The sequence below is a fragment of the Prinia subflava genome, chromosome 3 (genome assembly GCF_021018805.1).
Source record: "Prinia subflava isolate CZ2003 ecotype Zambia chromosome 3, Cam_Psub_1.2, whole genome shotgun sequence".
In the NCBI taxonomy this organism is placed as follows: Eukaryota; Metazoa; Chordata; class Aves; order Passeriformes; family Cisticolidae; genus Prinia; species Prinia subflava.
The window spans coordinates 107,797,238-107,821,903 of NC_086249.1; the positions used below are offsets into that span (position 1 = coordinate 107,797,238).

General features: G+C 45.8%; 1 protein-coding gene and 2 long non-coding RNA genes across 3 annotated transcripts; 2 read left to right on the plus strand and 1 right to left on the minus strand.

Moving 5' to 3' along the window:
* Positions 1 to 9,077: 9,077 nt before the first annotated feature.
* Positions 9,078 to 12,876, plus strand: LOC134548504 (uncharacterized). Its single transcript, XM_063393404.1, has 2 exons — positions 9,078 to 12,090; positions 12,726 to 12,876. The coding sequence occupies exons 1-2, from the start codon at positions 11,054 to 11,056 to the stop codon at positions 12,850 to 12,852; spliced, it is 1,164 nt and encodes a 387-aa protein (XP_063249474.1). The 5' UTR covers positions 9,078 to 11,053; the 3' UTR covers positions 12,853 to 12,876.
* A 1,036-nt stretch (positions 12,877 to 13,912) lies between these two features.
* LOC134548708 (uncharacterized) lies at positions 13,913 to 15,644 on the plus strand. Its single transcript, XR_010079877.1, has 2 exons — positions 13,913 to 13,983; positions 14,427 to 15,644. It is a non-coding gene; the product is annotated as an uncharacterized LOC134548708 (long non-coding RNA).
* Positions 15,645 to 21,254: 5,610 nt separating this feature from the next.
* LOC134548709 (uncharacterized) lies at positions 21,255 to 23,555 on the minus strand. Its single transcript, XR_010079878.1, has 2 exons — positions 21,616 to 23,555; positions 21,255 to 21,570 (listed from the first exon to the last, which is right to left on the minus strand). It is a non-coding gene; the product is annotated as an uncharacterized LOC134548709 (long non-coding RNA).
* Positions 23,556 to 24,666: the final 1,111 nt, after the last annotated feature.

Here is a 24,666-nt window from a genome sequence, read left to right on the forward strand (position 1 = left end):
AATCCAAAACAAAACAAACATTTAAAAAAAAAAAAAATCCACCAACCCCACAAAAGAACAGAGAAAGAGAAATTATACCAATATTATTTTAATTTAAAACCACTTTCTCCCTTAGAAAACCAGGCTAATGTAATTCTGCTTAATTGGGGTGCTGTCGTGTTTAGGTTACTGAATTAATAGAGTTTAAAACATACAGCAATAAACACGAATTTTAAAAACTAAGTACAAAAATATGAATATATATAATAAAACAAATATAAATATGAAAAATAATATCGTAAGTAAATGCAATCTATAATATTTCTCATTACTTATATTATATACAGTAGTCTATATATTATATCCATAGATATGACTAGAAAAAAGACATGGTAATTATCAATATTAAAATAATAAATGTAAAGAAATAATGGAATAGAGCTTAAAACAGAGGGGGTTTTTTGGTTTGAATTTGCTTGGTGGCAGGGGTTCTCTTTTAAGCGGCGGCCGGGTGTCTTTCGGGGCGTTTCTTTTAGGGGGTTTCTGTGCACGTTCTCTTCGGGGGTCCCTGTCTGCTGTGGACACAGCGCGGTACTGCAGCTCTGCCCCGGGCCCGTCCCAGTGCTGCCGCCTTGTGGACACAGCGCGGTGCTGCAGCTCTGCCCCGTGCCCGTCCCAGTGCTGCCGCCCTGTGGACACAGCGCGGTACTGCAGATGTTCATCCCAGGGGAGTTGCTGGCTTGGCTAGAATTGGTTTCCCAGTAAAACTGGGGGTTGTCTAGAAAACCTGAATTTGTGGGAGGCACTGGGTTTGTTTTCCCTATCCCTGCATCACAGTCAAGAACACTCCTGGAGCTGTGTTAGGCAGTGGAAGGAGGGGAGAGCTGCATTTATTGAATTCCTTTGTTGTTGTTATTGTTGTATTTTTTCATGCTATTTTATTTTATTGTGTTTTAGATTTTCATGTTTTTTTATTTTGACTTTTAAAAAATATTTTAATGTTTCCTCAAATTTTTAATTTTTCGATTTTTAGTTTACTTTTATATTTTATAGTTATGATTTCACTTTTTATTTTATTTTCAATACCTTTTAAATTTTTATTTAGATTTATGTTTTATTTTTATGTTTGCGGTTGTTTTGTATTTTTTAATGTTTCCTTAGTAATTTTTCCTTTGTAATTTTTTCCTTTGTCATTTTTTCCTCTCTAATTTTTTCCACTATAATTTTTTCCTTTTTAATTTTTTATTTTTTATTTTTCTCTTTTTAATTTTTCTCCTTTTTAATGTTTTCCTTTCTAATTTTTTCCTTTCTGATTTCTCCTTTCTCGATTTTGTCAGGCACCCCCCTTAAAAACCGGGGTGCCTTCGGCCGTGCCACAACAAAGATGGCGGCCCAACAGGAAATGGTTTCAGCCACAAACAAGATGGCAGCCGGAAGTATGGGCAGTCACCTAATGCCCCGCTCAAGATGGCGGCTCGTCGAGCCGCCTTCGACCTTCCAAAGACGGCGGCCAAAAAAGGCGGGAAAACACAAGGACCACCCATGGGCGTCGACCCAACTGCCTGCGCCCGACCCCGAAAACGGCGCCGCTCAGGAACAATTTTCAGCGTCGCTTCCCGGCGCGAGGGAGCTGTGTGCCCGCTGTGCCGCGCCGCGGTGCGGTTGCGGCAGCCATTTTGGTGAGGCGCCTGAGTAACCAGCTACCCGGGGCCTTCGGGGGTGCCACAAAAAAGATGGCGGCTCTACCGGATGTGTCTTCACCACAACCAAGATGGCGGCTACAACGGGCGGAAGTAACGTTTATATAGGGTTTATGTAGGGTTTGGACCCTATAGCCGCGGCCGAACCAAGGCTCTGCTGCAGGTGTATTCGAGACATCTTTCCTCTTTGTTTGACAGAAGGAAGAGGGGAAAAAAAAAAAAAAAAAAAAAAAAGAGGAAGAAAAAACGGGAGCAGTTCCGGGGCGGTCCCGGGGCGGTCCCGGGGCGGTGTGCGCCGTCACTGCCGCCTTCTCGGCGGGCGATTCCAAGGCGCTGTCGGGCTCTCTGCCGGCCGGTCGGCGGGCGGGCGGCCGGGACGCGATGGCGCTGTGCCCGGAGCTGGAGCGCTCGCTGTCGCTGCTGCAGCCGGGCGCCGACCGGGCCCAGCAGCAGCAGGAGCGGCGGGCGGACGCGGCCCCCACGCCCATGGTGTTCATGTGCGCCGGCTGCGGGCGCCCCGTGGGCGACACCCGCACCTGGGGTTCAGTGTCGAGGACAGCGGTCCCATCCTGCTGCGCAGTGAGTACCAGCGCTGCCACCCCCGTGCCGCCGCGGTCGCTGCCGCCGTGCCTCCTGCCCTGCCTCCCGCCGCAGCTGCGGCCGCCAGCGTCGCCGCGGACCCGGGGCGGAAGGGCTCCGAGCTCCCCGGAGAGTGCGGATGGTGAGGGCCGGGCCTGGCTGGACACAGTCCCGGGGGAGTCGGGGTTCCCGGCGCTGGGGACCGGCAAAGGGCCCGGAGCGCTCGTGTGGCCCGAGAGCCCCTGGAGCACTTATCTGGGGTGGGCTGTACAAGCCGCGTATGGCCTAAGGGAGAGGGATTTCTCACAAGGACATGTAGTGATGGACAAGGGAGGCAGCTTTAGATTAAATGTCGGGAAGAAATTTTTCCCTGCGAGGGCGGTGAGGCCGTGGTACAGGTTCCCCAGAGAAGCTGTGGCTGCCCCTGTGTCCCTGGAAGTGCCCAAGGCCAGGTTGGACGGGGCTTGGAACACCCTGGGATAGTGGAAGCTGTCCCTGCCCAGGGCCGGGGGTGGAATGGGGTGAGCTTGAAGGCCCCTTCCACAATTCAGCGATTCTGATGGTCTTGGTCTTGCTGAGGTTAGCCAGCCTGAGGAGCTGATGCAAATTCAGGCTAAAAGATGAGTGCTCATCATTTATACTGTGTAAAGCATGAATGAAAGGTTAAAAAAGTTCTAATGCATGATTTAAAATTTTTTTTTTTATTTTTAAGAAAAGGGATGGGGAGAGGTGCCTCCTTTTATTTTCTTCTGAATAAATGTTATTCCTTGCTTGCAGCATGGTAGAAACCCTACTCTGCTCTGGCTGCTCCAGGACCCTTGGCAGCAGATACATGCACGCCTCAAGGCATCTCGACTGCAAGAGGGATTTGTTCTGTGTCCGTACTGACTCTGTTGAAAGGTAAGTGCAGAATGTTTATGGGTCAGCCTGCCAGCTCCACTGCACTCACCAGGCATGGCACTGAGGGTGCTCCTGTTACATCTCTGGCAAGGCTGGAGGGAGCGTCTTCTGCTGCTCTGTCCCACGGTGGTTTTCTGTATTGGTGCTGTTGGCATCCCAGTGCTCAGCTGTAGGGAACATCACCTGTGTAAGGCACATCCTAGAAAAAGAACCAAAACAAACCAACCTGGCCTGCCTTTTGTGTGGGAAGTTGCATTCCAGCCCAGAAAATATCACCAGGTCCAGGGCACTAGAGGGTTCCTTCGCATTTGATTGGAAGAGTTCACAAACCAAGCACCAAAGAGGCCTGGCTGGAGCCTGTTAGGGGTCCGCATGATCAGCAGGGAGTGTGGCCAGAGGGGCTCGGGCAGGACTTGGGGTGGCTCTGCCCTGTGCTGGCCACATCTGCTCTGTCCTTGCTAAGATGGGCAAAGGCAACTCTGACAACTGAGTACGTGCTTGAGACTCTCACTCAGCTGTCTTAAAATCTGTCTAGAAAATGAAAGTGTGCTTGGGTTTAGTTGGTTTATAGCACTTCAAAGGGGTTATTAAAAACTGTATCCTCAATTAAGGCTCCGCACCAGAGTCCTTTTGTGCAGGCATTGTCCTAATAGACAGTGGTTGTTCATCTGGACTGGTTTTAATGTCTCTTTTTTTTTCTGAAGTTCCCATTTATTTTGCTGTATTGCTGTGGATATTCCCCTTGGTACTCTGGACAGGGTTTGGAGATTTTTTTCTTCATTCCACTGCTAGAGTACTTTTTTTATTGCATGGCAGTAAAATTCTCTCATGCACTAACTTGGCTGCAGAATGGCATTTTCTGGCAAAGGGATGCTGCTTCTGCCTGCCAGCACTGCACTGTTCTTGGTGTCTTGGTGCCATTTTCCACTGTATCCCGTATCCCCAGAATCCACGGCTGTCTCTCAGGGTTCTAAAGGAGTGCTGTGTTTGGATTTTTGGCTTCAGAGTGGGAAGTGCTCTGTAACCTGATGTAACCTGTGGCATCTCAGCTGTAGGCCAGGAACCCTGGAAAAGCAAGCTCGCATTCACGAGGAGCCGCTTACTCTTGAAAGCCCAGCTGTCTTGCAAGAGGTGCCGCACAGGGTGAGTTTTAACCTTACATCATTCTTTGTTGAAATCACCTCTGAGAAGTCTTAATATGCTTCAATGGTTTCTGCAGAACAGCTTATTCCACTCAGAGCAATTCAGTGCATTGTAACATGTACTGGACTGCTTCCTGTAATTGCTGTCGTCGTGCTCTGCAAGACTTTTAGCCACTTTTCCTTCAGTTTTCTTGGTAGTTAGCATTTTCTGTTTATCAAGCACAGCATTAGGTTCCTCTGGCTGTCTCAGAAATTGGATCAGTTGTTTCTAGTTCGTTCTGATTCACTTCTCCAGATCTTCATTTAACTTTTAGCCATGTTTCTTCTGCCTCCTGTGGAAATGGACTTAATGCTTTTGCTGTAACTTTATCTTGAAATAGTAATCATAAATGAATCATGGTAAATCAGGTTGATGTTTTGCTCTACTAAAATCTTGTGACTGCAGGTAGGAAGAGTTGGGAGCGAACAGTCTGAGGAAGTGGACTGTGGAAGCTGAAGGTTGTCCAGCCAAAGCTGAGTGTGTGGCTCTGACACTGACCAAGGCTGGAAAGAGTTACTGTGTGGACAGAGAATGTTAGAGCCGGGTGAGCTTTCACAGGATGAAAGAAGCGAGGAGAGAATCGAATGGAAAGAATTGCTGAGATCAGGTTTGAGCCCTTTCTTTGGGTTTGGGATTTGTTTGTGGTTTTTTTGTTACCTAACACTACCTAGCACTTACTTACTTACTTACTGTGAGATTTGAAGTTTTCTCCAAAAACTCAGAATGAATTTCCCCACTCTGCCCCACTGGTAGCAGCACACAGGAGAACAGAGCCTGTGGTTTGGATCTTGAGGGAGTTCCAGCAGTACAAGCTATGAGTTACCATGTTTCTCCCAAATTTACATCCAGCAAATCTGAGGAATTACCTCTTGCCTGAGCATTCCTGGTCTCTGTGACTCTTTAGTAAGAGACAGCTGGGACTGGCCAAGCTGAGACAGGATCTGTTCCTGTCAAACCATCTATTTCCCATGCGGATGAGAATCTGGGGGGCAAGTGCCCACATCACTCCTCACAAATGCCCACACATACTTCTGGGGCTGCTGTATCTATCTGCTGGATTTGTCAGCGCCAGCATTTGCGAAGGATCACCTTGTGAGCAACTCAAAAGACAGATAAATAGAGGCAGCAGCAATTGTCTTGAGTTTACCTTATGGTAAGGCTTATGGATATTTTTAATCACTATAAGAAGGCTTATGGATATTTTTGATCACTTTCTTAGCACTTGCAATTACCCCTGCTACCACACAAAAGAAACCGAGGAACAGGAAAGCTCCGCTCTGTATCTCTGGCAGAAGAAAAGCCAGCAAACCAGTTTGCGTTCACCCCGATTCCTAGTCCTGTGCTGCAAGTACAGAAATATCTTGAGCCTTTGGGAGGGGGACTGGGACTGTGGAACCCAGCTGCATGTGTCTCCTAGGCCACGTTTTTCTTGGAAGCACCTTTCCTAGTTTCACTGCTTTTTGGAAATGAACTGTTCTGAGCAGAACCAGTACCTTCAGACTCAGGGTCTGAAAACAAAACAACCATAAAAACCACTAAAAAGCCCCAAAACCCACTGCCTAAGAGAACAAAGAAAGAGAAAATATACCGGGATTCTTTTAATAAACCTGAATTTGTGGGAGGCACTGGGTTTGTTTTCCCTTCGTGCGGCAGCACGAAGTTTGCACGCATTTTGCTGCCGCTTTGGCTCTCAAGAACTGGAAATGCCTGGATTTCTGCGTGGTTTCCCCAGGTTCTCCTATTTAGCAGGAGCTGCACGGTGAGGTCGGTGTTCTGAGGGAGGCCCTGGCACAGCTGCCAAAGGCCGGGAACGTGGAGTGTGCAGGGAGCATCCGGGGGGCTTCTCCCCCCTGAGTTTCTCCCGGGGTGTGCTGCCTGCACTGCTGGATGTTGGACCCGGCTTTGGGCCGTTCTCCTGCGGTCCCAGCACTGAGTGCTGCCCCTGTGGCCAGACCTTGCCGTGTGCCGGCACCAAACCCGGGCAGCCGGGGCTGCTTTTCCAGCCCTTTGGTGCCACGGGCGGCCCCCGATTGCCGGAGCTCCCCGGCACCCGGCCTGGACTCACTCTGTGGGGGGGCCTGTTCCATCTGCCTCAACCGAGGACATCCTGCCCAGGTTTGACACTTGACTCCCGTTGTTTTTCCTCTTGCAGGCAGCTGGCAAAAGAGGAGAGAGCCCCTGCGAGGCAGAGCCCCTGGAATGCCCTGTCCCGGTCTGAGGTTCCCACTTTTATCTCCGACTCCCGGAGAATTGCTGGAGCAGAACCAGAGAGTGTCCATTTTATTTCCTGCCTTTTCCAATAAACGGTGACTTTCAGCTGGAGTGTGTTCCTGGTGTTATCCTCCTCCTCCTCCTCCCTGGATTTGTAAATAAATGTCCTGATTTTGGCCAAGTAGAATTTTGTTGTTCCAGGCATTGTGGCTCTTTTGTTTCATTGAAACTTCCCAACTCTGCTGAGACTTTGAGATGTCAAATACAAGTAAGACTGGAGTTTCTTGGGATTGTTACTCACACAAAATAGGGATCCTTCTTGGACAGGAGTAACTTGACGTGTTTAATGCCGCTTCCCTTTAAAATCAGAGCAGGGGAAGCAGATTTGAAATCATCATTCCATGAACTTGCACCAAATTCCTCCAAAGCTGCAAAAGTTTTCCTTGTTAGAAATTCCTGAGCTTGTTTTCCAGGCAAGCTGGGATTTAGATGTTCTTTGTTCCTTGGATTTGCTGGTTTTCCTCTCTCTCATTTTAGTAAAGAATTTTTTTTTTTTCATATTTTCCATGCTGATTGGAATTTTTGTACTGCTCAGGGCACATTGCCAAGGAAATGTACCAATTTCATGTTGGTAAATCAGGCATTGTTCAGCACCATATGCCCACAAGTCTGTAAATTTCCAGGGAAACTTGCTAAGTGTTGAATTGCCATAATGAATCTCTTTGTAAAGTTGATTATACTTTTTTCTTTATTTTTAATTACTTTGAATTTTTTATGTAGGGTTTTTTTTTAATAAGTGATGTCTTTTTGTATTTTTAAATTTTTTCTTTTAAAAAATTTTCTATTTTAATTTTTCCTTTGTAATTTTTCCTTTGTAATTTTCCTATTTTATTTTTTCCTTTTTATTTTTTTCCTTTTTATTTTTTCCTTTTTATTTTTTTCCTTTTTATTTTTTCCTCTTTTTTTCTCTCTTTAACTTTTTCCTTTTTAATTTTTTCCTTTTTATTTTTTTCCTTTTTAATTTTTTCCTTTTTAATTTTTTCCTTTTTATTTTTTTTCCTTTTTAATTTTTTCCTTTTTAATTTTTTCCTTTTTAATTTTTTTCTTTTTATTTTTTCCTTTTTATTTTTTCCTTTTTACTTTTTTCCTTTTTATTTTTTTCCTTTTAATTTTTGCTTTTTATTTTCTTTCTTTCTAATTTTTCCTTTTTAACTTTTTAATTTTATTTTTTTCTGTGTTTTACTTGAAATTTTATTTGAAAACTTTTTTTTTTTCTTCATGTTTTCTTTGTGTTGGTGTGTTTTGGTTTGGTTTGGTTTGGTTTGGTTTGGTTTGGTTTGGTTTGGTTTGGTTTGGTTTGGTTTGGTTTGGTTTGGTTTGGTTTGGTTTGGTTTGGTTTTTTCCTCTCTCTCTACTCTTTTATCTACTTTTTTATAGCCCAAGTATGTAGAAGTTTGGCTGGTGGGAACAGAGGAGGTGACAAATGAAATCCATGTCCACTCCACGTCCGGATAGAATTGAGAGTGCAGCTAGAGAAATCTCTGTATTTTCTGCTAAATTAGAAATCCTGAACAGAGAAAGCTCTAAAGACCAAGGGGCCTTCTTTTTTCTTTTTCCTTTTTCCCCCGAACAATTCTCATTGTAGCCATTTACAGGATCAGGAACATTACCTTGAAGTCGAGGTGTATTTCACAGGTAGCGAGAAAACAAAGTAGACTTGATCTTGTAACTCTCATTGTTTAGTAACAAAGAAATCCGAAACAAAACAAACAACATAAAAAAAAAAAAAAAAAAAAAAAATCCACCAACCCCACAAAAGAACAGAGAAAGAGAAATTATACCAATATTATTTTAATTTAAAACCACTTTCTCCCTTAGAAAACCAGGCTAATGTAATTCTGCTTAATTGGGGTGCTGTCGTGTTTAGGTTACTGAATTAATAGAGTTTAAAACATACAGCAATAAACACGAATTTTAAAAACTAAGTACAAAAATATGAATATATATAATAAAACAAATATAAATATGAAAAATAATATCGTAAGTAAATGCAATCTATAATATTTCTCATTACTTATATTATATACAGTAGTCTATATATTATATCCATAGATATGACTAGAAAAAAGACATGGTAATTATCAATATTAAAATAATAAATGTAAAGAAATAATGGAATAGAGCTTAAAACAGAGGGGGTTTTTTGGTTTGAATTTGCTTGGTGGCAGGGGTTCTCTTTTAAGCGGCGGCCGGGTGTCTTTCGGGGCGTTTCTTTTAGGGGGTTTCTGTGCACGTTCTCTTCGGGGGTCCCTGTCTGCTGTGGACACAGCGCGGTACTGCAGCTCTGCCCCGGGCCCGTCCCAGTGCTGCCGCCCTGTGGACACAGCGCGGTACTGCAGATGTTCATCCCAGGGGAGTTGCTGGCTTGGCTAGAATTGGTTTCCCAGTAAAACTGGGGGTTGTCTAGAAAACCTGAATTTGTGGGAGGCACTGGCTTTGTTTTCCCTATCCCTGCATCACAGTCAAGAACACTCCTGGAGCTGTGTTAGGCAGTGGAAGGAGGGGAGAGCTGCATTTATTGAATTCCTTTGTTGTTGTTATTGTTGTATTTTTTCATGCTATTTTATTTTATTGTGTTTTAGATTTTCATGTTTTTTTATTTTGACTTTTAAAAAATATTTTAATGTTTCCTCAAATTTTTAATTTTTCGATTTTTAGTTTACTTTTATATTTTATAGTTATGATTTCACTTTTTATTTTATTTTCAATACCTTTTAAATTTTTATTTAGATTTATGTTTTATTTTTATGTTTGCGGTTGTTTTGTATTTTTTAATGTTTCCTTAGTAATTTTTCCTTTGTCATTTTTTCCTTTGTCATTTTTTCCTCTCTAATTTTTTCCACTATAATTTTTTCCTTTTTAATTTTTTATTTTTTATTTTTCTCTTTTTAATTTTTCTCCTTTTTAATGTTTTCCTTTCTAATTTTTTCCTTTCTGATTTCTCCTTTCTCGATTTTGTCAGGCACCCCCCTTTAAAACCGGGGTGCCTTCGGCCGTGCCACAACAAAGATGGCGGCCCAACAGGAAATGGTTTCAGCCACAAACAAGATGGCAGCCGGAAGTATGGGCAGCCACCTAATGCCCCGCTCAAGATGGCGGCTCGTCGAGCCGCCTTCGACCTTCCAAAGACGGCGGCCAAAAAAGGCGGGAAAACACAAGGACCACCCATGGGCGTCGACCCAACTGCCTGCGCCCGACCCCGAAAACGGCGCCGCTCAGGAACAATTTTCACCGTCGCTTCCCGGCGCGAGGGAGCTGTGTGCCCGCTGTGCCGCGCCGCGGTGCGGTTGCGGCAGCCATTTTGGTGAGGCGCCTGAGTAACCAGCTACCCGGGGCCTTCGGGGCTGCCACAAAAAAGATGGCGGCTCTACCGGATGTGTCTTCACCACAACCAAGATGGCGGCTACAACGGGCGGAAGGAACGTGACACCACTCTCAAGATGGCGGCTCAGCGAGCTGCTTTCGACCTTCCAAAGATGGCGGCCAAAAAGGCGGGAAAACACAAGGACCACCCATGGGCGTCGACCCAACTGCCTGCACCCGACCCCGAAAATAGCGCCGCCCGGGAACAACTTTTTATCCTTTTACAGGATCAGCAGCAGTACCTTGAAGTCGAGGTGTATTTCACAGGTAGCAAGAAAACAAAGTAGACTTTTGATTTTGTAGCTCTCATTGTTTACTAACAAAGAAATCCAAAACAAAACAAATAATATTATTAAAAAACCCACCCTAAATAACAGAGAAAGAGAAAATAGACCAATATTATTTTAATTTCAAACCACTTTCCCCCTTAGAAAACCAGGCTAATGTAATTCTGCTTAATTGTGGTGCTGACGTGTTAGGTTAATGAATTAGCAGAGTTTTAAACATACAGAAATAGACACGAATTTTGAAAAATAAGTACAGAAATATAAAAATATGAATAGATATAATAACAGCAGAAATATAAATATGAAAAATGATATCATGAATAGACATAAATACAATCTATAATATTACTCATTACTTATATTATTACAGTAGTCTATATATTATATCCATAGATATGACTAGAAAAAAGACAGGGTAATGATCAATATAAAACTAATGAATGTAAAGAAATCATGGAATAGAGCTTAGAACAGAGGGGGTTTTTTTGGTTTGAATTGGCTTGGTGGCAGGGGTTGTCTTTGAAGCGGTGGCCGGGTGTCTTTCGGGGCGTTTCTCTTAGGGGATTTCTGTGCACGTTCTCTTTGGGGGGTCCCTTTCTGCGTGTCCCCGACGGGCGGGGAGCCCCGGGCCGGGCCGCGGTGCTGCCGCCCTGTGGACACAGCGCGGTACTGCAGCTCTGCCCCGTGCCCGGCCCCAAGGGGCCCCGGGCTGGAAGCTGGTTCTTAGTGCCCGAGTGCGGTCACTGCCCGGGAGCTCCTGTTCGATTCCGCGCTCCCGGCCGTGTCCGTGCGATGGCCGGGCCGCCCGCGGGACTCGGCAGCAGGAAAACACCGAGCGCTGCGTGTTTAAAGGGAGCCGGCCCCGCTTTCCCGTGCGGCGCCTCGGCCCGGCCCGCGCCGCCCTCATGGAGCCGAGCGGAGCTGCGGGAGCGCGGGGAGCGGCACCGAGTGCGGTTCGACCGTGCCGAGCTGTCCCGAAGAGCGGAATCTAAGCGACTGCATAGCCGAGCTGTGCCGGTTAGATCCGAGTGTGGCCGAAGAGCCGAAAACACCCGAGGATTTCCGAACAGCCGAAAAGAGCCGAGCATTGCCGAGATCGGCCGAGTTAAGCTGAAGGGCCGAAAATGGCCGAGTGCAACCGATAACAGCCGAACCCAACCGCGTTTAGCCGACTGGAACGGAGTCGAACCGAACAAGCTCCGCCGAACCTCGCCGAGTTCGCCCGGTTTGGACCCTATAGCCGCGGCCGAACCAAGGCTCTGCTGCAGGTGTATTCGAGACATCTTTCCTCTTTGTTTGACAGAAGGAAGAGGGAAAAAAAAAAAAAAAAAAAAAAAAAAAAGAGGAAGAAAAAACGGGAGCAGTTCCGGGGCGGTCCCGGGGCGGTCCCGGGGCGGTGTGCGCCGTCACTGCCGCCTTCTCGGCGGGCGATTCCAAGGCGCTGTCGGGCTCTCTGCCGGCCGGTCGGCGGGCGGGCGGCCGGGACGCGATGGCGCTGTGCCCGGAGCTGGAGCGCTCGCTGTCGCTGCTGCAGCCGGGCGCCGACCGGGCCCAGCAGCAGCAGGAGCGGCGGGCGGACGCGGCCCCCACGCCCATGGTGTTCATGTGCGCCGGCTGCGGGCGCCCCGTGGGCGACACCCGCACCTGGGGTTCAGTGTCGAGGACAGCGGTCCCATCCTGCTGCGCAGTGAGTACCAGCGCTGCCACCCCCGTGCCGCCGCGGTCGCTGCCGCCGTGCCTCCTGCCCTGCCTCCCGCCGCAGCTGCGGCCGCCAGCGTCGCCGCGGACCCGGGGCGGAAGGGCTCCGAGCTCCCCGGAGAGTGCGGATGGTGAGGGCCGGGCCTGGCTGGACACAGTCCCGGGGGAGTCGGGGTTCCCGGCGCTGGGGACCGGCAAAGGGCCCGGAGCGCTCGTGTGGCCCGAGAGCCCCTGGAGCACTTATCTGGGGTGGGCTGTACAAGCCGCGTATGGCCTAAGGGAGAGGGATTTCTCACAAGGACATGTAGTGATGGACAAGGGAGGCAGCTTTAGATTAAATGTCGGGAAGAAATTTTTCCCTGCGAGGGCGGTGAGGCCGTGGTACAGGTTCCCCAGAGAAGCTGTGGCTGCCCCTGTGTCCCTGGAAGTGCCCAAGGCCAGGTTGGACGGGGCTTGGAACACCCTGGGATAGTGGAAGCTGTCCCTGCCCAGGGCCGGGGGTGGAATGGGGTGAGCTTGAAGGCCCCTTCCACAATTCAGCGATTCTGATGGTCTTGGTCTTGCTGAGGTTAGCCAGCCTGAGGAGCTGATGCAAATTCAGGCTAAAAGATGAGTGCTCATCATTTATACTGTGTAAAGCATGAATGAAAGGTTAAAAAAGTTCTAATGCATGATTTAAAATTTTTTTTTTTATTTTTAAGAAAAGGGATGGGGAGAGGTGCCTCCTTTTATTTTCTTCTGAATAAATGTTATTCCTTGCTTGCAGCATGGTAGAAACCCTACTCTGCTCTGGCTGCTCCAGGACCCTTGGCAGCAGATACATGCACGCCTCAAGGCATCTCGACTGCAAGAGGGATTTGTTCTGTGTCCGTACTGACTCTGTTGAAAGGTAAGTGCAGAATGTTTATGGGTCAGCCTGCCAGCTCCACTGCACTCACCAGGCATGGCACTGAGGGTGCTCCTGTTACATCTCTGGCAAGGCTGGAGGGAGCGTCCTCTGCTGCTCTGTCCCACGGTGGTTTTCTGTATTGGTGCTGTTGGCATCCCAGTGCTCAGCTGTAGGGAACATCACCTGTGTAAGGCACATCCTAGAAAAAGAACCAAAACAAACCAACCTGGCCTGCCTTTTGTGTGGGAAGTTGCATTCCAGCCCAGAAAATATCACCAGGTCCAGGGCACTAGAGGGTTCCTTCGCATTTGATTGGAAGAGTTCACAAACCAAGCACCAAAGAGGCCTGGCTGGAGCCTGTTAGGGGTCCGCATGATCAGCAGGGAGTGTGGCCAGAGGGGCTCGGGCAGGACTTGGGGTGGCTCTGCCCTGTGCTGGCCACATCTGCTCTGTCCTTGCTAAGATGGGCAAAGGCAACTCTGACAACTGAGTACGTGCTTGAGACTCTCACTCAGCTGTCTTAAAATCTGTCTAGAAAATGAAAGTGTGCTTGGGTTTAGTTGGTTTATAGCACTTCAAAGGGGTTATTAAAAACTGTATCCTCAATTAAGGCTCCGCACCAGAGTCCTTTTGTGCAGGCATTGTCCTAATAGACAGTGGTTGTTCATCTGGACTGGTTTTAATGTCTCTTTTTTTTTCTGAAGTTCCCATTTATTTTGCTGTATTGCTGTGGATATTCCCCTTGGTACTCTGGACAGGGTTTGGAGATTTTTTTCTTCATTCCACTGCTAGAGTACTTTTTTTATTGCATGGCAGTAAAATTCTCTCATGCACTAACTTGGCTGCAGAATGGCATTTTCTGGCAAAGGGATGCTGCTTCTGCCAGCCAGCACTGCACTGTTCTTGGTGTCTTGGTGCCATTTTCCACTGTATCCCGTATCCCCAGAATCCACGGCTGTCTCTCAGGGTTCTAAAGGAGTGCTGTATTTGGATTTTTGGCTTCAGTGTGGGAAGTGCATGATGTAACCTGTGGCATCTCAGCTGTAGGCCAGGAACCCTGGAAAAGCAATCTCTCATTCACGAGGAGCCGCTTACTCTTGAAAGCCCAGCTGTCTTGCAAGAGGTGCCGCACAGGGTGAGATTTAACCTTACATCATTCTTTGTTGAAATCACCTCTGAGAAATCTTAATATGCTTCAATGGTTTCTGCAGAACAGCTTATTCCACCCAGAGCAATTCAGTGCATTGTAACATGTACTGGACTGCTTCCTGTAATTGCTGTCTTGTGCTCTGCAAGACTTTTAGCCACTTTTCCTTCAGTTTTCTTGGTAGTTAGCATTTTCTGTTTATCAAGCACAGCATTAGGTTCCTATTTCTGTCTCAGAAATTTGATATGATGTTTCTAGTTAGTTCCGATTCACTTCTCTAGATCTTCATTTAACTTTTAGCCATGTTTCTTCTGCCTCCTGTGGAAATGGACTTAATGCTTTTGCTGTAACTTTATCTTGAAATATTAATCACAAATTAATCATGGTAAATCAAGTTGATGTTTTGCTCTACTAAAATCTTGTGACTGCAGGTAGGAAGAGTTGGGAGCGAACAGCCTGAGGAAGTGGACTGTGGAAGCTGAAGGTTGTCCAGCCAAAGCTGAGTGTGTGGCTCTGACACTGACCAAGGCTGGAAAGAGTTACTGTGTGGACAGAGAATGTTAGAGCCAGGTGAGCTTTCACAGGATGAAAGGAGCGAGGAGAGAATCGAATGGAAAGAATTGCTGAGATCAGGTTTGAGCCCTTTCTTTGGGTTTGGGATTTGTTTTGGTTTTTTTGTTACCCAACACTGCTTAGCATTACTACTGTGAGATTTAAAGTTTTCTCCAAAAACTCAGAATTAATTTCCCCACTCTGCCCCACTGGTAGGCACCGCATCTCTTAGAAAAGCTCCTACCCACCATCTTCACTGCCCCAGTTTGAAGTAGTGCTCCAGTTTAGCCCGTAGTAATGGGTCTTACATCCCTTTCTGTTCAGGTAACTACACCATTTTGTTATTGACATATCTGCCAGAGGAGCCTACATTACTCCAGTGTAATTTGTGAGGCAGTTTCTGCTCTAACAAGTTTTTGAATGCTGCTCAACTGCAAGAGAGCTCCTTCTGGATGTTTGAAGGTGACAGAAGAGATGGTCGCATCCCAGGAGCTTGATTTTGGAATGTTTAATGGAATTGGCCCAGTAGCTTTTACTTGTGGGCTTTGCAAGTCTGCCCACAGCAGGTCCAGCCTGTGCTTCAACTTAGAGCCCTCAGTGGGCAGGGAAATGGACCTTGGAGAGATTGTTACAGCTCTACTTAACGCTTTCTGAATTGGGATGATTTTCTGGAAGTAGGCTGTCCATTCTGACCCATTTTCTTCTCTCTCCTTGCAGACTGTAGCTGCTAAAAGGCTGAGGTGAGACCAGGATCTGCAAAATCTCTGACTCTCCATGTCTTCCCAAGGCTGAAGCCGTGTTTGCTGTCAATGACAACCCAGTGGAAGATGCTAAAGACTGAAAACTTTGGGGTTTTTCCCCTGAATCCCATGACACTCTCTGCAGCTGTGCCCTGCATATCTCTTAAAAGAGTTTCCGGCTTTAGAAGGGTTTTACCCTGTGCAATATTGATCTATAAGTCAATGAAAAAGAATCTTACTGTATCAATGTGATGTTACTTGGTTTGAGTTGTTTAATTAAAGCATATCATTGATAAGGGGTTTGAGAATCCCTTGGACGGCCCTTGGGGCTGGCAGCTCTGATTTATTTTCTCTTCATTCCTTTAATGTCGTTCAATTATTTCTTAAGCAATTACTGCAATTTGGATATCCAGTAAGGACAGCAGCATTCCCACTCTGCTGGATTGGGAAATCCAAGCCCAATTCCTTGGAGAGATTGAGGGGATGGGGAGCTGAGCCTCAGGCTGGGTTTTGACAGTGGGAATTCGGTGAGGAAGAAAGAAGAGAGATTTCCCCAAAAAGGGGTTTAGGCCAGTTCTGCTGGCTTTGGGTGCCTCTACCTCCCAAAAATCCTCCTGGTTCAACAGGACTTGAAGAAGCAGCAGGATGTGCTAGGGGCCTGTGCTGAGACCCCCAAACCCTGGTCAGGGAGGCTGGGAAGTGTCAGCTCCAGAGGAACACCAGAGAGGGGCTACGCTGGGACGCCTCAAATTGCAGCCAGAGATGCTGGGCACTGCTGCACCTTTGGGACACTGCAGCGAGGCTCCACTGCCTGATGCAGAGAGCTGTCCCATTATTGTTTGTCGGGCTTAGAAGCGGGCAGGTCATTCCAGCTGCACGGGTTGAAAAGCCCAGGGGAGCAGGTGGAGTCGCAGACGATCACACAGAAGCCAAGCTGGGAGAGGAAATGAGCTGTGCCACAGATTTCTTTTTCCCCAATGCCCCAGCACAGCCCCGGCTGCGGGCGGATCAAGAGCGGCTCGGCCCCAGTGCCCGGCCCGGAGCGGCTCCTGCCGCCCGCCGCCATCCCGGTCCCAGTCCCGGCCCCAACGCCGCCCCGGTGCTCCGGCCCCCAGACGCACAGCCCGCCCGCCGGGGGAGAGGCGGCTGCTCTCGGGACCCCCAGCCGACACCGAGAGGAGCCGAACGAGAAACCCCCAGTCCCACTCCCGGCTCTGCCTCAGTGCCCCGAGCTCCGCCCAGCCCGGGAGCAGCCCGGGCTGGGCTCCAGTGTGAGGGGGGGCCGGCCCGGGGGAGAGGGGCGGGGCCGGCTCGGGGGAGAGGGGCGGGGCCGGCTCGGGGGAGAGGGGCGGGGCCGGCCCGGAGGAGAGGGGCGGGGCCGGCCCGGAGGAGAGGGGCGGGGCCCGCTCGGAAGAGAGGGGCGGGGCCGGCCCGGAGGAGAGGGGCGGGGCCGCGGGCGATGGTCCCACCTACAACTCGGGCAGGGCGGGGAGGGCTCGGGGTGGGGCCGGGGCTCTGTGAGGCACTGCTGCAGATGTGGAAGTGTCTGAGCTGGAGATATGCAGAGAACATCTGAATTCCATACTTGCCCCTTGTGCAATGAAGAACTAAGTTGCACGCGAGGGGAGCAGTATTTATAAACTGTCTCCATATTTCCCTGTCATTCTGGCTGTTTGGATTTAGCCTGGGCTTATCAGCTAGATCATAAACAAGCCAACCCAGCTCCTGAACTCTCAATGAAATGCTTCCACAGACAGACAAGCTAGTAATGATTCCAAAGGAAAAATTGTAAATGAAGGCTAATGATTGCTGGGGAATTTCCTTAGGAACTTCCTTAGGAATGATGAACTTCACACACAGAATTTTGGAGGTGGAATCCAAATTTCAGCCTTGGGCACTTGCAGGAGAAGAGGGATCCTTATCCATAGCAAGGAAAGTCTGGTGCCCCAGTGTGTCAAGTGCTGACAGTGAACTGTCTAGGGAATGAGCAGCAAGTCCCCCCTGCCCTCACACTCAGAGCGGCAGCAGCCACAGGTGTCAGCTATGAGAATGATGAGGACAGGGAACAAAGACAGCTGGGTGCTGTAACGATGATGAGGGGGCGGGTCCTCCCGAGGCTGCTTTAAGAGGGGGTGCCTCAGCTCAGTTCCGCATGGAGCTGCTGGAAGAGAGAGGCTTATGGTGGCCTCCCAGGCATGTCTCATGGAGTGATGGTGAGAGCCTCTCATTGGGTCTGGGGGAGCAACTGGATGCACTTGGGTGTGGGGCTTTGCTTGAAGGAGGTGCTGGGGGGCAAACCTTTGTGCTAGACGGGGCAGCAGCCGGTGAGCCAGTGTGGGTTTGTACAGGGGACTTTCACCTTTTGCTTTTCAATTTTATCTTGCTAATCCCTCCCTGCTGCCCCTGAAAAAAATGGGGGTTATGAGGACAAAGGAAGTTTAAATTGAGGGAAGAAACTCCTGTTTTGTTATTGTCTGTGTTTAAATTGGTGAAAAACCCCCTTTGCCTAGGATTTTAATGAATAGTAGTATTTAAATGTGGTTTTTATTAAATATTATGGTTTTTGGTGGTATATAGTGTTTTGCTTTATTTTTTGGTTGTATTTATTAGATGTAATTTAGTTTTTGAGTGAAGATAACTTAATGGATGAGTTTGTTTGTATTTGAGATAGAATTAATTCGAGTAGCTTTTTAAATAGACTTCTGATAAATGTTATTGAGGTTTTGTTTTTATTTATTGTATGTAGGGATTCAGATTGGGTAGGGCTGGCTTGGGTGATGGAGATTTGGGTGTTTTGTTGGATGCAGCTTTTAATATTTAAAAGTTTTTTCTGTTTAGTTTTTTTAAGGTGGTTTTTACTATTTCACTGTGTAGATTTATTTTGTTTGTTGATGGTGTATGATAAGGGATACGGTCTATTTATTTAATGTTGTATTTCTTACTTCAGGTGTTGATCATGTTTTTTTTTTTAGACTGGGTTTTGTTGTTTGTTTTTTTTTATGGGGTATGATATGTTAAAGGATATGCTTTCTAAGGCTTACCATGGTGTAATGGGATGTAATATGAGGTACAGGGTCTGCTTTCAGTCATTTAGTGGTGTTTATTGTTATTGCGGTGAGTATGTAGTGTTTTGGTTGGTTTGAGGTAGTGTGATGTAGTTAATTTGTTAGGATTTTCTAATACATGTGGTTGGATTATTGTTTCTTTTATTGCAAGGGTTTATTCATTTGGTTTATTTGGTTGCAGTATATGTTTGATAGGTTCAGATAATTTGGGAGATACTGTTCATGGTTAAATTGATCTTTTGGTTTTGTGTGTATATATAGGTGATTTTTTTGTTTGGATGGTTTGAGGCATTATGGGTTTATTGAATTAGGAATAATATTTTTGGTGTTGTTAAGTTTATTTGTGATATTTTTATATTTGCGGCATGATTTGTTTGTTGTTTTGGTGGGTCTTATTTGTTTTATTTTTGCAAACATGGCAGTGATATGGTGGATTTTTTAGGTAGTTTTTTGGGGTAGTGACATTCCTGTTTTGTTGCGGTGTGGATTTTCTACTCTAAGTTTTCAAGCTAGCTTTCTATTTCATTTGTGTGTTATGATTTAAATTATACATACTGTTAGGTGTCAATCCTCTGTGCCCCTGCCTCTATTTCTAGAGCTTTCCCTGCCAGTCTTTTTTAAATCGATATATCATTTGCTGTTTCATATCATCACACTGCTTCTGCTATTCCCATTGGATTTTGTTCTGTACTCCCTGCCCTAAACCCCTCCCTGAGTGCATTTTCATTGGTTGCTTGCTTTGTATTGCCCTGTCTATAAAACGCACGGGAGGACACGTGCCCCCGGTCTTTGGGGTCCAGCTTTTAGTTGTTATGCTTCAGTTATACCTGTAATAAATCTCCTTAGTTTACCCCAAGACCCGTCTCGTCTTCACTTTGTCTCTGCGCGCATAGACTGGCTGAACCAGAGTCCCGGTGGGGAAGTGAGAGCTCCCCGGGGGAAGGTGTCGCACCCCTGAATGTCGCTGCGTGCCCTGGGGTTTAGGAAAACACGCACAGCGACACTGTTTACTAGTTTAGATTTTTTCATGTTGTTAATTAGTTTGGGTTTTTTAGTTATTTTATAGAGTAGTGGTTATTATTTATGAGTTAGTGTAGGTTTTTTTAGTTGTGTTTAGGGTCAGTTGTAGGTCAGTTTTGAGTTCAGCAAGTTGGATTGATTTATATCTTCTGCTAGTTTTTGTGATTTGCTGTGTGGAATTCTCTATGGTTGTTTCCAGTTTTTGTTCTATTTTTATGATGTGATAAGAATTGTTAGTGAAAAGACTCTAGTGTTCTTTGTTTGTATGGTGGAGTTTTTTAGTTTGTGTTCATTTTTTGGTTTTTTTTTGTTAATGGTAATAAAGATTTTTTGGGGGGTTAATTTGTGATTACTTGAAAGATTTTAGGGACATTTAGGCTTTTTTATGTGGGTGTGCTGTATGAAGAGAGTAATTTATTTGTTTTATGTGATGTTGGTGGTGTGGTGGGTAGAGGGCCTTTTTGTAGTAGTTATTTTAAATGTTTGAGGGGTTTTGGCACTTTAGTTACAGTGGGACTTTTAAATTTTATTTTTAGTTAGTTTTTTTAGGTTTTATTACAGTTAACAGTTGTGATTTTTTTTGCTGTGTTAGTAATAGAAGTGGATTTTGATTTTGTATGTAGTGATGGGATTATTGTATATGGCATACTAGTGTTGACTGGGATTTAAATTTCTGTGGTTCTGATGTGTTAGGTTAATATGTTTATGTATTTCAAAACACATGGGATTTTGCTTTTTGTTTGGTTAGAGACAGGCCTTTTTAAGTTTCAATTGATTAAATAAACAGACGCACCTACCATGAATTGCAGAAGACAAGGGAAACATTCTTTGATGAGGTAGAGAATCAGAAATTCCCACTACCCGCTGTTACTGTGTCAGCTGGAACGGTGTTCCATGTGACTGAAAAATTCCAGTTAAGGTCTTCCAATATCTCCTCAATGTGATAAAAAAGGACATAAGATCATAATCTTTACCAGTTTAGCTTTTTAGTTTTTTTAAGGATTATGCCTTTAGATCAGTCTGAGAGCAGTGTAAGAGATACCTCTTTCTCGCTCTCTCTTGCATCTTTCTTTCTGGAAGTTACTGTAGCAGCCAGAACTATATAAACATTACAATTTATAATGTAATAGTTGATCTCCTCAAGCTTCTCTATCAGGTAAATGGAACCGGTATTTGGAGAGGAGCAGAGAATGGCAGGCCCCTGAAAGGCAGGCAGCTTTTTTACTTAGAGGTGCAAAAACTTTTAGTATGAAGTGATCATCAGAGGATTAACTACCTTTATCTTGGGTGTTTCTTACAGGTGCTGAAGTGGGAATTAGTACTTCGCGGATCCATGCACGTGGACCAGTGGGAATTGAAGGACTCTTAACTACAAAGTGGTTGCTGAGGGGGGATAATCATGTTGTTTCTGACTTTTCAGAGCATGGGAGCATGAAGTATCTTCATGAAAACCTCCCTCTCCCTCAGAGAAATGCCAGCTAAAAACCCAGGGGAGAAAACCCAGGGGTATAATTATTTCCTGAAGAGGTACAGGCTTCAGGATAATCTCTGGTGATGGAGTTTGTTTTTCAGAATCTTCAATCTTCAGAAACGTTGTTCTTGGTCATTTTGCAGTACAGTGAATACAAAATGATCCCATCAATGAGAATCCCCTCCCCCTCCTTTTAGTTCCTTAGACAGTATCTGCAAACTAACCTCACTTCTCCCAAGGAAAGATTATTTTCAAATCATACAGGTAACATAAGGAAGGATTTCAGTATCAACTACATTCCTTTTTTTATCCCAGTGCTCCCTGTAGCAAATATGGTGGTGGAGCTTAATTTTTTTTTTTCCCTAAGTTTTGTTTTATTCAAGTATCTATTCTGGAGAACACACTCTGTAGTTTTGGTTTTGAGGGGTTTTTTTTTTCAGTCTTAGGATCATGGCATCTCTTGAGAGCCAGAAAGCTTTATGCCTAATTTCTTTGTATTTGATCAGTCTTGAGATAGGGGGACAGATGTTCCAAATGTATAATAAGCTTTTGACCAAAAAACCTTTTATATCTAATTCTTTGTATTGTTGACTATTGTAGATAAATAATTGTCTGCTACATTAATTTTGTTACTTATTTGTATCAAAAGCTTTTATTTCTGTGGTTTAATATAAAACTTACTCCGACAGCACTTCAATGATGGCTTGTCCAGAATGAAGCTCTCCACCTGCAAGCACTTCAATGATGGCTTGTCCAGAATGAAGCTCTCCACCTGCACGAACACTTCCCGTGGTGCCCTGCAGCCCTGCCGCACGGCTGGCGGCCAGAGCTCCCCACCGGCTGCAGGTCATCCTGCTCAGTTTGGTGCTGCCGGGGCGTCCCGGTGTGCTACTGCCCCATCAGGGCGCCATTTCCTTTCCTGCCTGCCGCTCTTCACTGCTGTCCTGGCATGGGTGGCGGACGCACCATGCTCAGGATCTGGTGCTGTTGCACCCGTTTCTCGGTCACAGGGGCATCATGATGGCGCGGGGTGCATCTCCCCTTTGAGCAGATGCCAAGGGCCAGAGGACATGGGTGAGGCAAGTGGGACGCTTCGGTAGGTGTGGATGACTCCTGATCACTGAAGGTGGCACGGCAGGGGAGCTCAGATCGCACCAAGGGGTCTCAGTGCAGAGGTTACGAGGAGGCCTTTGCCTGGTCATGAGGGCCACGGTGCTGTTGCAACCACGGGCAGTGCGTGCGTGCACTCGGCCCCAGGTGCATGGGACATGCATCCAGCAGCGGGCGTGCCCTAGAGCAGGGCAGTAATACTGAGGCTCGCCTGCCTGGGCTTGCTGGCAAATAGCAAGGAAGATGGCTTCAGAACCCCATTCCTCTGAAGTGAAGGGGAAGGAAGGATGCTGAGAGGATAGGAGGCAAGGTTGGGAATTACAAGGAGGAGTTTAAAGTCAGTGTACGGGAGAGAGCCATTCAGGAGCAGGTCAAGGGAGCACATTAGTTCTCAGCACAATGTGAGGACTGTGCCTAGGAAGGCAGTTCCAGCATGTGTCTGTGTTGTGTAAACTCTGTTAAGTCTGTCTTCTGCATTGTACACTCTACCTTCCTCGGGTCCTGGTGTCTCCATAGTTCTAAGTGATCACCAGGCACCTTGGTAGCCCTCCCGTGAGTCGCAGGTACATTGCCACATCAGCATAGCACTTTGTCAAGCCTTTCTTGTCTTCCAATTCTAGCTTAAGGTGTGGATCTGTCTGGTGTCTGTCATATTGTAATTGTTTCTGAGCGGTGATCTCTCACATTGGTGAGCCAGGTGGTGCCTTCAGTTCCACTTCTGTGAGTTCTCTTTTGACAGAGTTGTCTCTGGGGATTGCATCCCCAGGTAAATAACAGTCTTTTGTCTTAAAGCTTGGCTTCTTGCTCATCCATCATTCTTTTGATGGCTCTCATCCACGTCTCCTCTGATGGCTGCAGCAGTCACCACTTTGCAGGGCTGCTGTAGAGCACCTGCACTGTCATGGCACTGTTGGACCTCTCTGCTGATGGGTGCCATGTTCCCTATGGAAGTCATTTTTGCTTATGCACTTATCACACAGTCTCAGTGCTTGTGGTGTTGGATGTCCGTGTCACGGTTGTAGCTGCCCTGCCCAGGGGTGTAGCAATACTAAGGACAAGGTAGCACAGCCTCCGGGTGGTGTGGTAGTACATTGATCTAAATACTTTTGGCAAAGACCATACAGTTCCTCTCTGGGCTGTAGAGAGTTGGCACAGTTATCTTGATTGTCTTTTGAGGGCGCCAGGCTCTTGGCCTTCAGGGAGCAGTAAGTAGTTTGTGTGGTAGTGGAGTGGGCTCGGTCTTGAATGTGCCTTGTCTTTTACAGGTGGGGCTCAATATCTCTGTTCTTTCCGCTGTGTTAAGGTAGAACTGGACAAAGTCAATATTTGATAGACCTTTACTTGTCATGAATTAAAAAAACTAAGTGTAAATTTGAATGCTCAAGCATTTCTAATGAATTTTTAAAGCCTACAGGCTTTTAGATAAGGTAAAAACTCTACTCCTTTTAACTGCCTATTTGCCTTATGAATTCTTTGGTCAAAGCCTGGAATTTTATTTTTTCAAGGTTTGGAAAAAAGTTACAATAAAAAGCCTTACAAAAAAGGCTTTGTGCTGAGTGTGAGGGAATGAGAGCACTGATCAAGTTTTATTTAACTTGTAAAGGTTAACAAAAAAATTAAAAGTTTGGGGTTTTTTTTATTACTGTTTCCTTTGCAAGTGCACTTCTTTTCATCCAGGAAAACACTGTTTAGTAGATAAAAAGTTGCTATTTTTCCATGTTCTGTAGACAAAATGGAATAGTCTTCAGAGTTTCTAGTCTCTAACAGACTGAGACAGCCTGGGAATTAATTTGTGGGTTGTTAGAAATGAGATGCTTGACACGGCCAATATATCAAGCAGCAATTCAATTTAATAATTAATTAATTAGCATGGTAAAGTGTGAGCAAAGACAGCGTGCTGGGTACAGTAGAAGGATTTTCCCTTCCAACTGCACACCAATTGCTGGACTTGCTGGTATTTTATTGGCTATATTCATACATATTCATAAGCTTTTCTCAGCAGTTTCCATTTCTAATTTTTAACGTCACTATTCAATATCTAACAGTCATAAATCTGTGGTGGTAATGTTTGGTTCCTGTTCAGTTCTATACGCTATTGTGATCTATTTCGATATTTCAGTATTCCAGGATGTACATCCAGGATATGTATCCCAGGTGGTGGCATCCAGCTTCCAGATGTGGGGGTCCAGTATCTATTTTCCAGGTCTGTCAATCTTCAATAGTGATGTCCAGTTTCCATTTTCAAGAACCATAAATCAGTGAGCTGAAATCCTTCTTTTGTATCCAGGATGTTTCCAACCTTCTGTGAAAAGGCCTGAGGCCCTCCTTACTTCCTTCTTTTGTCTAAAAGCCTTTTTACAGTCTAAAACTACAGTTAAAAATTCTTTAATACAAAGCAAGCTTCTAAAGTTATAATTAAAAGACACGTATTACAGAATAGCTTCAGATTTATAATAAGTAATTGCAAGCAAATGAGTTATTCAGAAACTTCCTTCCATGCTTTCCTCGGCTGTTTATTAGAACTCGTCTTTATAATTGTCCCATGTCCGTGTTCCACAACTACAACTACACAGATGTTCTTCATATCCCAGACATGAAACTTCGTATTTCACAGGGTGATATAGCAGTGTAGAACATTTCACTTTAGATTGAAATCTAATTAATATTGGAGTTCTCTGATGAAACTTTGGTCAATGTAATTTCCTAATTCTGT

Coding starts and splice junctions, on each gene's coding strand:
- LOC134548504 (XM_063393404.1), top strand. CDS start 11,054: ATGGCCGGGCCGCCCGCGGGACTCGGCAGCAGGAAAACACCGAGCGCT. Junction 12,091..12,725: donor CTCCCCGGAGAGTGCGGATG/GTGAGGGCCGGG, acceptor CCTTGCTTGCAG/CATGGTAGAAACCCTACTCT.